This window comes from Pinus tabuliformis, chromosome 4_1, assembly GCF_031772625.1.
Source record: "Pinus tabuliformis cultivar Carrire ecotype Pingquan chromosome 4_1, CPIR1, whole genome shotgun sequence".
Classification (NCBI taxonomy): Eukaryota; Viridiplantae; Streptophyta; class Pinopsida; order Pinales; family Pinaceae; genus Pinus; species Pinus tabuliformis.
In genome coordinates this window covers 804,101,993-804,117,236 of record NC_142303.1, presented here as the reverse complement: position 1 = coordinate 804,117,236, position 15,244 = coordinate 804,101,993, and the positions used below count along the sequence as shown (strand labels likewise).

Below are 15,244 nucleotides of genomic sequence, written 5' to 3'. Positions count from 1 at the left end.
CTAATGCGGTCCCTGTTTGGGTCCAGCTTCCTCACCTCCCCTTGCATTGCTGGGGAGATGAATCAGTGCGCGCTATTGGGAATGCTGTTGGGAAATACATTGACCGGAGTGAACCGAAAGACAACATGCAGGCCTGCGCTCACATCTGTGTAGAAGTTGATTTGGGTAAAGGCCTGCCAAAAGCCATCAAGCTAAAGGTCGACGATTGGACGCACATTCAACAACTTGATTATGAGCAGATCCCCTTCAAGTGCAAGGTATGTCACGAGTACGGTCACTTTGCTAATCGTTGCACTAAACTTTCTAATGTAGAAAATACTCCACAAGAAGAGCAATGGGAAACCGTAAAAAAAAAAAAAGACAACCCCTAACCCTAAACTATCCCATGAAGCTAGTCCTTCCTCTCGACCTCCCCCCATCTCTCCTTCCTCCTCTCCCCCGCCCTCATTTCCTCCCCCTTCTTCTCCACAACCTCCCCTATCTTCTGATCGCCAGCTGGATCCCCTTCCTTCTTCCCCCTCCTCCAATCCCTTTCACATCCTCTCTCTTCCCGAGGAATCCCCTGCTCCCTTGATTCAATCTGATCCTCCCTCTTCTCCCCTACCCCAGGTCACTTCCTCTTCCCTCCTGTCTGATCCTCCCCCTCTCAGAATCACCAGAAGCAATTCTAAGGAGCATGGATCCACTCTTGACAACCAAAAGAAGCCTGGAAGAAAATCTGCCAAGCAGCACAGGGACGAAAATGCGCAAAAAGACATAGCATTGGGGCTCCAGAACCCCATTGAATCATATATTCAAGGATCAATAGACAAAGACACAACAAACAAAGACAAGGGAGGGAGAGCAACTCCTCACACTTCTCACCTGAAATGATTAAAATCCTCTCATGGAACAGCAGGGGACTAGGGCACCCCTCCAAATCAAATGCCTTAAAGGATCTTATTAACCAAGAGAAACCAACTATTGTTTTACTTCAAGAAACAAAGCAGAGACAGCCAGAAATGAACAAGATTATTGAACAACATAAGCGCTACAAAGGATGTATATGTGATTCCAGAGAAGCATCAGGAGGAATTGCTACACTTTGGCTTCAATATGAATGGAACAGCACAGCAGAAATAGTAGAACAGCATTGGGTCAAGATTGTCTTGCAGAACATTATGAGCAGTCAACAGATTGTAATCTACAACGTTTATGCCCCAAATCATTATAGGGACAAAGAAGTTTGCTGGGATTCCCTCAGCAATAACATAGCAGAAGAAGACAGTAGCAACATCATTTTAGGAGGTGACTTAAATCTCATTTTACATGCTAATGAAAAACGTGGAGGCAGCTTCACCTCAGATCCCTTTAGAAATCAATTGGAAAATGTAATGCAACATGGTCATCTTGTCGATATCATTCCAAAGAATCATAAATACACCTGGAGTAATCACAGATTGGGGAGAAACAATATAATGGAAAGGCTCGATTGGATCCTGGTAAATGTATCCCTCCTCTCCACCTTTTTAGTTGTCAATGCTTCCATCCTTCCTTTTGCTGCTTCAGACCATTATCCCACTACCTTAACCCTTGAATCTCACTGCCCCCTGGGCCCTCTCCCTTTCAAATACAGCCCTTTATGGAATGACATCGAAGTAGCCAAAGAGTTGGTCCAGCAAACTTGGTGTCAACATGTTGAAGGATCTCCAAGCTTTATTTGGGAAAGCAAACTCAGAAATGTAAAGAATGCTCTCAAGAATTGGGCAAAAACTCAGTATAAAGAGCCAGAAGCAAAGAAAAGAGAAGTGAAAGCCAAAATCGAAGAAATTCACTATGCAATAGAAAAACAAGAATATTATCAGGTTGAAAAAAATCAAGAAGAAAATCTTTATAGTCAACTTTACAGTATCAGAAGAGAAGAGGAAGAAAAATGGCGAATAAAATCAAGGCAGACTTGGTTGAAGAGCGGAGACAGGAACATAGCTTTCTTTCATAAGCAAGCCACTATTCGGCAAATCATAAATAATATAACAGCTATCACAGATAGCGCAGGCACTCAACATAATGATCAAACTGCCATCAAAAACTCTGCCTCGGACCATTTCAAAGAGTTCCTAACTGAATCAGGGGAGGACGAAAACTATGCTAACCTCCTACAGCACTTGCAAAAAAAGATTGCAGCAGAAACAAATGAAAGGCTGACAGAAGAAATAAAGGAAGAAGAAGCCAAGGAAGAAATTTGGGGCTTCCAGCCAGACAAAGCACCAAGTTCGGACGGCTTTCCTATTTGTTTCTATAGGTAGTATTGGGAAATGATCAAAAAGGACCTCATCAAATTTTTTAAATGGATTCAGAGGAAAAATAAATTAGGAGGCTACACAAATTCAACACATCTAGCCCTCATTCCAAAGGAGAACTACCCCTCAAATTTTTCCCATTTCCAGCCCATATCCTTATGTAATTCTTCCTATAAGATCTTCACAAAAATTCTTGCTTCCCGTCTCAAACCTCTATTGCCTATGTTAATTTTTGAAAATCAAGGTAGCTTTATGGCAAATAGGCAAATTTCAGATTCTATTCTCTTAATCCAGGAAGCCATTCATTCAAGCCATTCTAGAAATGAAAAGGGCTTCATCCTGAAATTGGATTTGGCTAATGCCTTTGACAGGGTTAAACACTCCTTTCTATTTGTTGTCCTTCAAAAAATGGGCTTCTCTTCCTCTTTTATTGATCTCATAAGAGCTTGTATCTCTGGTCCTTGGATAGCTCCCCTTATCAATGGCAGACCCGGCCCTGCCTTTCAATCTTCAAGAGGATTAAGGCAAGGTTGTCCTCTGTCCCCCTACCTTTTCCTCTTAATGGCTGAATCCTTCAGTTGCGCCCTTGACCATAAGCAGCAGACAGGCCTCATCACTGGTATTAAATTTGAAGATGGAGTGAAAAACATCAATCACTCCCAATTTGCTGATGATACCCTGCTGATTGGAGAGGCGTCCGCAATCATAGCTCGAAGATTCAAATCTTTACTAGAAAAATTCATGAGATACTCAGGGGGAATGATTAATCATTTCAAAAGTTGTATTTATGGATGGAATGCCTCAGCTCAAACGCTTCAAAACATAGCCAACATCTTTGGTGTGCCTTGCAAGTTAAATTGGGACCACTTCAGCTATTTGGGAATGCTAGTGAGTATAGGAAACGCAAGATTTGATGTCTGTGAAACAATTTTAGATAAAATGAAAAGAAAAGTTCAAAAATGGGGAACCACTTGGCTCAACCCTGTTGGACGATTGGTGCTCCTCAAATCGGGCCTTTCCTCTCTTCCTCTTTACCAATTCTCCCTTGCCCAAGCTCCAGCTTCATTTCACCACAAAATGGACAGTATTCTCAGATTTTTCCTTTGGCAGGGAGGGAAAATCGAAAAGAGAAAATTTAACTTGGTTGGATGGAAACAAGTCATTCAAAACCAAGAAAAAGGAGGTCTTGGAATTAGATCTCCAACACTTGCAAATTCAGCCTTTGGTGGTAAGATAGTCTGGAGGCTTATTGAAGACCAATCAGCTTGGTGGAAAAAAGTTTTGGAGGCCAAATACCTCAGCCACCCAAGGCAGCAACTGCTAACAACTGAAATACCCAACAGAAACAGTACAAGGATCTGGAAACTCTGTAAAAAATTCATCTCCTTTATGGCTCAAAACATCTCCAAGGTGCCCAAAGGAGGCAGCAAAATCAACATTGGCACCGATAAAATTATGGGGAATCAGCCAATTAACAGTCTTCCAGGTATGGCTCCAATAATTCTCTTCCTTCAAAGCAAAGGAATATACAGTTTAGACCAAATTTCACAATGGGATACAAATACCCAAGCTTGGAAGAGATGGAGCCTTCCTCCCATCCCTCAACGCCTCAAAGAGAATCTTGACAACTTCCAGATACAGCTTCACAACATTGCTCCTACAATTAAAAATGGAAAGGATGGATTCTGATGGGACCCCACTAGCACCAGCTACTCAATACAAGCAGGCTACAATTATCTATGCAACAGGGACTACCTGGCACCAACATGGATACATTGGAAAATAGTGTGGAAATCAGAAGCCATCCCTAAGGTGAAATTCTTTTTGTGGACCCTCTTAAAAGAGAAAACTCTCACTGCAGAAAATCTTAAAAAAAAGGTATTGCTGGACCTTCCAGATGCCCTAATTTCCAAGAAGCAGAGGAGTCTATCCAGCACCTCTTCATATCGTGCCCCTTTGCTTTTTCTTGTTGGAACAGCATTACCCCAATCATTCCTCTCACCTGGAACTCTCAGCTATCCATTGGGGAAGTCCTTAACAACTGGAAAAAAAACTACCCCTGGCAATCCAAGAAAAACAACTTTGCCAAGAGGGTGTGGGATTCCCTCCCATTTGCCCTCTTATGGAGAATCTGGATTGCTAGGAACAACAAGATCTTTAAAGATAAAGAGACCTCAATCAAGCATCTTTGTAGCAAGGCTAAAAGCCTTGCGATAGAAACCATCGCAGCTAAGAGCGCAAAAAAAATTGACATGGCAAGTCTTTGGGTTGAAGAAAAATATTTCATAAGGAGTTTGATAGATAAGATTAGTATCCTTCCAGCAGCGAAAATCTACAGCAACATGGACAGCACTCGCAGCCACAGCTGGAAAATTCGACTAAAGCAGGACGACTTCAGCAATTGGCTCCGCACTAGCAACACCCACTCCTTGTTCTTTGACGGTGCCTCCAAATCAAATCCGGGAGCGGCGGGAGTAGGGGGCGTTATCTACAAACCCAATGGTGAGCCCTTAGTCACCTTTGAGTGGGGATTAGGAAACCTTTCAAATAACAGAGCAGAGGCCCTGGCGCTCTACCAAGGAATACTCCAACTACAAATTCATGGAATCAAGAAAGCTATGATCTTAGGAGATTCTGCTATCATTATTAGTTTAATGACTAGCAAGCGAAAAGCCCCCAATCTATTCTTACAGCAGGTGCCAAGTCATGATCAATCAAACCAGGATTTCCAATTTTATCATATCCTTCGTACTATCAATCGAGAAGCTGATAAACGCGCCAGCCAAGCATGCATACGGCCAAAAGGAAATATCCTCTATAACAATGAGGATCTGTTTCAAATTCTTCCATGATCCCCATGACTTGTGACAATTTATCATATCTAGTGACTCACTTTTTCTCAGGGCGTACCCTGACCAAATCCAAAACAATCTCGAGGTCACCTGCTCCGCGCCGTCGAAAATCCTCCCATTTCTCCCTGCAGAATCCTTTGGTTTTTTGAATCCATGTTGCCCCTATGGAATCCATGATCACCTCAGCTTTCACCATGTGATCCTGTCCTTCATGCCTTACAGCTCGCTTGCTTGTTGTACCAGAGTGCATCCTCTTTATTTCCAATCCTCCCTTCCCATATTCACTCATCCCGCTGCTCTCACGATCATCTTGGATCCCAGTTGTTTCCCAGCGCTCATTTTCAGTGGCATTTCCTTTCTTCCCCCCATTGCTTACTCCTCCTACAGCAGTCCCTTCCTTGCCCGATCCTATACTTCTGCTCTCCTTGAGAGTCGATGGCCTTTGTTCTTTAACCTCTATTTATATATCCCTCCTCTATTTACAGCGCTTCCATTCGAGCCAGTGTTGCCATGGACCGCCTCTTCCCTTCTTCATAATCTAATTACCTATAATCATCCCTCCTCCTTATCTGCTTTCGCATCAGACTTTATATTTTCTGGAATTCCTTGTCGCCCTGCTCTCGGTCTTCTGAACCTTCACTCCTCTCACTTCCCTGTTCTTCAGAACCTTTGTTTGGTCTTTACTGCCACGGCTGTTTCAGCTTGCTGGAGCAGTGTTTCAGTGTTTCTGCAGGACAAAGCCGAGGACCTCCAAATGGCCCGAAGTGAAGACTGTCTTCACTGTCGTGACTTGCAAGAAGAACTTGAGCAAATCAGAACGCATCAACGCCTCTTGGATGAGAAAATTGATTCCGCCACCAGGATAATCACTGCTAAATATGAAGCCGATCTAAACCTATTCCTTCATCGTATTTCCTCTCTGCAGGAGCAATTTAATGCCTTATCAAATACCTGCGCACATATCCAGGAATCTATGGACATTCTCAAATTCATGATGGAAAAGCTCAACGCCCCAAGTACCAGTACCTCTAGCATAAAGATCGTTGAAGCTGATAACCATCCAGAGGAATCCACTGCACGACAGATCAGTCATATAAGTATAGACTAGAATGTTTTGTAAAGTCTGTTTACTTCTTTTCCAGTTTGTCTGAATCTATTCCTGTGTTAGAACTCTTCAAGTTGAAAATGAAAGCAACCTAGCAGAATGTTTTAATGTAATTCAGTTGCAAGCTCATCCTGTGAGCTCTACTCTTGTAATACTGGAGCTTAGCCTCCCCACCCTTTTTTGAATACAATCAGCAACCGAATTTGTCAACAACAAAAAAAACGGTGATCAAGAAGATAAAAATTATAAATAATAAGAACAATACACAAGATGGTAATATCAATATGAGATCATTCATTGAATAATTTAATGTTCATATATAGTAAAACAAACTCAGTGGATTTAGAAATCTACACATAAGAACTTCTTAAAAAATGGCCACATTTTCAAGACCATATAGGTCAAATGTTAACAAATATGAAAAACAAATTAATCAAATCTTATTGCATCCATCTCATGAGAAGTTTTTGGGCACTGGTATGTTACTCTGACAACAAGCAAGATTGTTAAGCCTCCACCAATGTTGCTATGAGAAGCACAAGTTGTGTAGCAGTTGAGGGGGTCTTGTCTTCCTCGTACTAGCCAATATTTATAGCCAAATTTTCTTCATAATTGTTTTCTTTTTCTTTAAATAATTTTTTTAGTTTTCATAACTAATCATAAGCTAGATCAAGTCAAAGGAAAGACAAAAGTAGGTGGGTTTCTAAAAAATAGGAATGCATAGTGACTCAAAAGGGGGGAGGACCCACATCCATGTCATCAAATATTACCCCATGACCATCATTATCCAACGATAGATGTAAGATAATTCCCATGTAAATCTCATGCACGCATGCATTGCATAAAGTCTAACTTATTCAAATCGATAGCCTCAAAGTATTAATATGTATATATAACTAAGTCTAAAAAAAATCATGAGTGTATGTGTATCCAATTACCAAACGAAACTTTTGTTGTCATAAAAATGTATGCCTGAAAAATATGTCACTGTCAAAACTTAATATTGTTCAAAATTCAACCTGCAACCAAACATTAGAATTTATAAGCAAATGCCACTAAATTATTCTTGTTCTCTACTAAGAACTTCTCCATTAAAAAAATATTGTTTGTTATCCATATGTCCCTATTCACCACTATCTCTAAAAGTAGAAGTGGTGTATATGGAAACTATCTTAAAGGGTAGATCTCGGTGGAGAGTGTTTTCCAAATTGAGATGTGCAAGATTTTCCAACAAGGGCTCAAGGTTGGTGGAATTTGTAGCAGAAATTTCAATAGAGTTTCCAATTGGGAGATTTCCAGGATGAGCATCAGAAGTAACAGCTTTGGGATTTAAATCATGGTTGATTTTTCCAAAAGGAGATGAAGAGGCATAAGTAGCAGAGGATCAGTAATGACTATAAGAATGGTGAAATATTTTGGGGACAAGTTCCCAACACTTATTATTAACATTGGATGGTTGTGGGTCAGGGCTCTAGCCAACATTAGCCTCCCAAACATTATTATTTGGTTGGTGGAATAGGAATCTCATGTAAATTTGGGTGTGGCCTGAGATAAGGAGTGGTATTATTTTGGTACGATGGAGGAAAGCAGGAAACATTGGGGGATCCCAGATATAGGTGACCTATAGTGGCCAATTTATGAAATTCATCAGAATTGACATTGAAATGCACAGAGAAGCAAACCTTCTTATTTCTTCATGTATCCCACTAGCCAAGGAACCTATTTCTCCTACTTTGGCCTCTGCCTTGTCTTCAAAAATATAAATGCATGACTGCAATTAACCAAAATTAATAACAACCAACTAAAACAGGTTAAGTTAATACATCAACTCATTCCTCTTTTAAATTACTACATTCGAGATGCATCAACAAAGGCTAATTATTTCTCAGGTGGTTGAGTGAAGGTTGGGTGAAAGGTTTTGAATTGTGGAAAGGGGTAGAAAGGAAACAAAGTGTGAAGGCATAAGTGCCAAAATTATTTAACAAGAAACCCATCATTTGACTAACTCTTTTGATATTTTTCCCATTTATTTTTTCCTTTTTATATTTATTTTATTTCTAGGTATATGTAGGGCAAATTAAAACATATAACTCTGTCATTTTGACAGATACATTCTTATTTTTTAACAAAATATTAATTCATTACGTCAATGCCAGAATTCTTCAAACAAGGCATTTATTTTTCCCCTCTTTTTTTGGAATAGAGTTTTTTGAATGGGGTTTTTGGCATCTTGGAAGTCACAATGAGGAATTAGAATAATTGAAATAATGGGGCAAGGAAACGATGAATAAGGAACTGAATAACAGAGACATGCAATATGATTTCTCTCATGTGGGGTTTCTTAAGATAAAATAGGATTGTGCATTGTAAAGGTTTTTTTTTTTTTTTTTGTGAGCCCTTTTCTTTTTTCCTTTTCTTATTTGCTAAAAGCATAAATTCCATGGGGAGTAGAATACATTTATAAGGAATAGATGGAAAAGTGCCAAATTGAAAGAGGGGTTTGCTGAGATAAAAGAGGATTGCATGTAGGGAGGCCTAATAGTTCATGTCAGGCTTCCTCCTTTCTTTCTTTTTTCTTAGAGCATAAAATATTCAGGGTGTAAGGCATAATTGCAAGCAGAGAAAAATCTAAATAGGGTTTAGTTACATGGGGAATTTCATTCTTTCAAAATTGAAACAGCGTGAAGGCTCTTTTTCAAAGATATTTGCCTTTAGAATCAATCAATCACTCAAGCTTTGATTAAAAGCCCATTTTGCATAGTGCCTTCAAATTGAAAATATAAAGAGTTCAGTGAGGGCCAAGGAATAAATTCCATAGGGTAAATGGGAGAAAGCTGGAGTTAATAACAAATTATTTCCAAAAGCATAGAGATTATCTAACCAATGAAATGCATTGAAATTTGTAACCAATCATTATAACTCACCTATAATTCGACTAATTATCACTCACCTATAAATGACCAATTATAACTCACTTATAAATGATCAATTATCACATTGAATAGCTCTCAAACCTCAAGTTCAAGTTTAGTATCCCTCAATGATCACAGTGTTTTTATATGTAGTAAAAATCTAAAATGAATTCGAACAATGAAAACCAAAAGGTTAAACGTAAAAGGAGTAAAAACCCTAATGAACAGCGATCATTGATCTAAACCGAAATCCATTCTCATCATAGATCAAACACGGGACTGAAGCATTAAAATCGCAGGACAGTGTTACGTATTTCTAGATAATGCATTTAAGACTGGAATTGAGATGGAGGTCGCACATGTTTAATGACTTAACCAAATGCATACAACTCAGAGGAAGGGTGAGCCTTAAATGAGCGAAACAACACTAAAATGTTACCCCATATGCCAATGAATAGGTTGTGCCACATGATACCTCATGGTGATATATCACAATTGGTTGTCGATGTGGAAGTTCAAATGTATACACCCAACAGAGGTCCAACAATAACATAACAATATCAACACACAAAACATTTACAATCTGTTTACCATGCAAGAGTAAGACAAAAAGGCCCCAAACGACCATTATATATATATATATATATATATATATAACGACCATATTATATATATATATATATAATATGTTATTTCCAAACATCTACCATAAAAATCAACATCACATAACCATATAAAAAAACGCCATAATGATCCCATCATATAACCATTCAAATGCACCAAAACATATATATATAAACGTCTGCCATAAAAATCAGCACACATAACCATATAAAAAATGCCATAATGATCACATCATGTAACCATTCAAATGCACCAAAACAAATATATAATATAACATCAAATGTGTGCCAAACGAATCTATAATATGACTACACCAAATGTCCACCAACAGTTATACCATAGCGCTCAAAGTTACTTAAATAATCACAATGCAATATGTATGGTTATGTTAACTCTGGGATCATATTATAGAATTTCAATAATACATTGGATACCTTTAAAAATAACTCTTTAAAACAAGTTTGTGCACTTCAAGCTTTTATAAATATGATTTACGCCCTGGACCATTCACCAATATAGCACCAATGTTTGACGATGGAAGACAAGAACATATATGTAGTTAGGATGTGGCCACTTTAAACTTCAACCATATATATGTAGTGAGATTCAACTATTACACTCAAATCAAGATTATATAATCATCAACGTACATATCATGAGGAAATAGTGGATGTAGTCTTATGTAACACAACCAAAAAAAAACTTTGTTGTCCTCCCCTTTTATTCATGATAGTAAAATGCAAGGTTGTAAGATAATAAAAACGGTATTTTTATGGTTATTTAAGGAGTGACCAAGCATGACAGAGGCAAGGATTTTGTAGCTTATTATAAAATTTGGGAATTTCTAAAGCAAATGTCAACATCTAGCTACTACACGAGAAAATATATGTGTCTATATTGGTCTCGGTATTTGTGGTTTCACAGAATAGAAAGAAAAATAAATCCGAGGAAACCTAATGCCCCCTCCCCCCCACTAAGAGTGGAAGAGATACACTCACCTATCAATTTGTCACCTCACAAGATTAAATTCTTTAAGGGTGAGATTTTCTTAGAGCATTATGAGTCATTTGTCATTATCTTGCTGGAGTAAAGATAAATTCATTATTGATACTTATGCATAAGGTCAATATGATACGAGACACTTAGTTGTAGCGTTATTTATTTTCTCTTTTGAGTAGGTTGCAATCAAGCAAAGAAAATATATTGTTTTGTATAAACATTTTCAAAAGATTTATATCTGAAATTTTTTAAATAATTAACAAAGGACCTAACTGTAACGCTCCCTGGTTAAAAGTTCATGTAATAAAAGTTAATAAAGGGAAAATAAGACCACAGTTAAGAGACACGTATTCCAAGTTGAATGTTGGGCAAAGATATGGCTAAGGCATTAAAAAAGGAAAAAAGGCATTTTTGGCACATTTATTTATGAAAATAACGAAAAATAGGAGAAAAGGAAGGTGAAAGGTCACAAGTTGCATGTGAGGGTGAAATTGAAGGATAATAAAGGAAAATGAAGAAAATAGAGGCCTTCTTGATAAAAAGGCTTCTGCGGATCAGTTTGTAACCTTTTGTCAGTTTAGTTTTGGAGCCCTCTCATTATTCTCTCTCTCACACACTTTTGGACACTTAGAGTTTTCTTGGAGCATTCTAGCTTTGGAGCAAGTAAAAGGAAAGCAAGCAAAGGAAGGACAAGGAAAAGGAAGGAAAGCAAAGATCAAGCAAGGAATAACAGGATCAAACAGCTTCAGTAGGAATACTTGTAGGTAACATATTGCATGTGTAATTTCCTAGTTGGTTTTGACATGTATGGCTTTGCATGTTGTTAAATGGTTCTCTTACTATTGATTGCATGGTTTTTTCGGGTTATGACAGTGGTTTTTGGCCTTTCCTTGCCTTTTCCAAATAGTCATGGTTTGATGGGATTGTTTTCTCGGTTTTGAGCTTTGGAATTTCCGGATGGTTTTGAGATTTGAGGCAGAGGTGGTCTCAGGAAAATTCCCAAAGGCCTAGGAATCCCTTGACTAGTTTTGGTGGGATACATGTAAAGTTTGAGGATGGAGTCTCGGTTTAGGACCTAGTGATCTGGTGTGGATTGCGGTAAAGCCTGAGAGACTGGTGTCTCGGTTTAGGGCCTAGTGATCCGATGTGGATCATATTAAAGCCTGAGATACAAGGAGATAGAAAATTCCGATGTGGATCATGTTAAAGCCTGAGATACAAGGAGATAGAAAATTCCTCAAGGATAGTGATAAAGTCCGGAGGCATTCCTAGCTCAATTTTTTTTGTGATCTCGGTGCCGGTTTAGGTGAGATCACAGTTTGGTGAGGGTGGATGTGGTTTAACCTCTGGATTTCCTTGGTTTTTTTTGGATTGGTTTATCCATGAGATCCTAAATTCTTTTGGGCATTGACCTAGATCATGGGCTTGAAAAGTGGCACAAATATCGGAGTCGCAAGTACAGGTCTGATGAGAAAAGTCCTCAGATGCATGCATATCCATGTTGTGTGTGTGTCTGGAGGTTTTTAGATGCACCCTTTTCCATATCAAGGGAGTGTCTGGGGGTTTAGTGGTCTAAAATATCAATGGGACCCAGGGGCTGATTAAGGGAATGACTAGAATGTATTCTGGGAGTCATGTAATAGGTGTAGAAGGTATGGTATGTTGTGTTTCCGTCGGTTCCACTTCCTTAAGGTCACTTAGGAGGTTGAATCATATCATTGTAACTTCTCATCACATGTTTCCCCCAGTTGGTCGGTTAATTGGGTAGATGTTGGAGGAGGGGTGTTACAGAGTGGTATCAAAGCATGGTTAACCCCTCAGTCTAGATGGGATGTGAGTTGGTCATGCATTCATGTCAGTTACATATGTGTTTATTGTGTTGTAAGACCATGTTCTTTTTGCATTTGCATAGTGTTGATCATGGTTGTAGTGAGGTCGCCATGGGAAGTTGATGGTGTTGTTGTGGAGTGTGTCATCATGAGTGTATGGTTAATTATGCATTGTTATGCATGTTAGTATTCACATGTGGTCAAGTGTACAATGATGTGGTGGTTGTTGTCATGCAAGAGGTCATGGTATGTGTAGTTGATATGGTAATGCATTAATGACTGGACTCTAGCTAGAATGACGATTTTATGGTTATATGATTATGTATTATATTTCTATATGTTGTCATGATTATGTTATACATGTATTACGTTGATTTCTTGACCTTGAAGATGAGGTATCCTCCCCAAATTATGCTAAGGTACATTGTTTTTTTGTGATTTGGTTTAGCTGACATGATACACCTTGCAGGGAGCATATCAAAGATGACTATCAATATCGTAGACTACAGTTCCTGAGACTTTCCCTATGGATCAGATGAGCAGAGTGGTGTTGGGAACTCTTCTGATTTGGAAGACACACTAAGAAGTTTAAACGAAGAAATAAGGAGTCATAAGGTAGACAATGAAAGAATCATACAGGCACAAGAGAAACAACCAGAGGTAAATGTAGTGATACTTCAGAGTTTGTCATAATTGCAGTGACAAGGACAACTTCAGATCAGCCATGAGCAGGAGGACATGACTAATGGGGCATATGGAAACAAGTCTCATGGTGAGTACAGTTCAGATAGAGAGGACACAATCATAGATGGAAGGTCCTATGATACTTTGGATAGGAGAGGTGATAGACACAGGTACTATTCTAGTTTTGGTTCAGACAGGCACTGTGATCAACATCGTTATCATCCTTACAGGATGAGTGATAGGGGATATTTTTTGGATGAGTTTAAGAAAGAAAAGATACCTACATTCGATGGAGATATGAAGAAATCACAGGATGCAGAGGCATGGTTGCATGGTATGAGGAAGTTCTTCAGATTACACAATTATTTAGAGAACATGAAAGCAAAGATAGCCACTGTCAGCCTTAAACAGAAAAAATATATCTAGTGGGGGGATTTGAAGAATGTTAAAGGTATTTGGGAGGACGACTTGACTTGGAATAAGTTTGAGAGGCTCTTCAAGAAGAAGTGTTTATCAGAAAGGTACTATGATAACAAAGCTAAGGAGTTTAATGAGTTACAGATGGGTTCCATGATAGATGATGAGTATACTAGTAGCTTCTTGGAGATGTTGAGTTATGTGCCTTACCTCAGGGAGGAGAAGGCCAAGGTTTATAGGTTCATCATTGAAATGCCAGTAGCATACAGAGACTGGATTGGGTTCAATGATCGTATATCGTTGGAGGAGGCCATGCGAAAGTTGAAACATTGTTATGTGTAGTCGAAGCGTAAAGTTGAGCCTAAGCGTGACTTGAAAGGAAATGAGAAATTTAAAGGAAAATGGCCACCAAAATGGGGAAGACCTCAAGATGCAGGTGAGAAAGAAAATTCAATCCCTTACAATAAGTTCAATATAGTTGAGACGGGACATGGAGAGCAGAATACTAGAGATGATGGTAGAGCACCATTACAGTGTTAGATATGTGGCAAGGATCATTGTAAGATGGATTGTTCGCAGTATCAGGGTGGTAGACCCCAGAGCTATAGTGCTCATGAGGTGCATACAGTTGGGGATATTGTTCACAGCATTCCTCGAATTTATGCAGTTGTGGACAACAAGCAAGCAGATCATTAGGAATCTATCATTGAGATGGACAGTAAGATTTGTGATCAAGTTGTTTCTATTTTGATTGATCCTGGATCTAATTATAGTTATATTAATCCTGACCTAGTGGATAAGTGTGGTTTGAGAAAAGAAGTGTATGCAGAATATTGGTTGGTATAGTCGGCTACAGGTACAAAGAAGAGAGTTTACCATTGTGTAAGAGCTTGTGCATTTGAGTTAAATGGTATGCCTACAGTAGCACATTTGAATGTATTTCCATTGGGATCATATAACATGCTTTTGGGTATGTATTGGTTGTACCTTCACAGGACCAAAGTGGATTGCTTCGATAAGGCCATTGAGTGCCTAGATGATAATGGAGAAAATTTAATTTTGTGGGGAAAGAAGAATCCTACATCGGTGAGGATGGTTACCGCTATGCAGGATATGCATAGTTGCAGAAAAGGTAGTGTGATGTTTGCAGTGCATATATCTAGTGATAAGGGTAAAGACGTTGAGGATACATAAATGTTCAAGAGGTACCCTGTATTGCAACAGTGCATGATGTGTTTCCATTAGAGATTCTAGAGTTACCTCCTCATAGGGAAGTATATTTCTCTATTGAGTTGGTTCCAGGGGCAGCACCAGCATCGAAAGCACCTTACAGGATGAGTACCCCAGAGCTAGTAGAGTTGAAATTTCAGTTAAATGATATGCTTGACAAGGGATACATTAGGCCAATTGTATCACCTTGAGGTGCACCTATGTTGTTTGTAAAGAATAAATATGGTACTCTCATATTATGCATTGATTACAGGCAGTTGAACAAGGTGACGATTAAGAAAACGTACCCATTTCCAAGGATTGATTATTTGTT

General features: G+C 38.8%; 1 protein-coding gene across 1 annotated transcript; it reads left to right on the top strand.

The window, feature by feature from the left end:
- The first annotated feature begins 869 nt into the window (after window positions 1-869).
- On the top strand, window positions 870-2,285 carry LOC149178658 (uncharacterized). Its single transcript, XM_089422189.1, has one exon. The coding sequence runs from the start codon at window positions 870-872 to the stop codon at window positions 2,283-2,285; it is 1,416 nt and encodes a 471-aa protein (XP_089278315.1).
- Window positions 2,286-15,244: the final 12,959 nt, after the last annotated feature.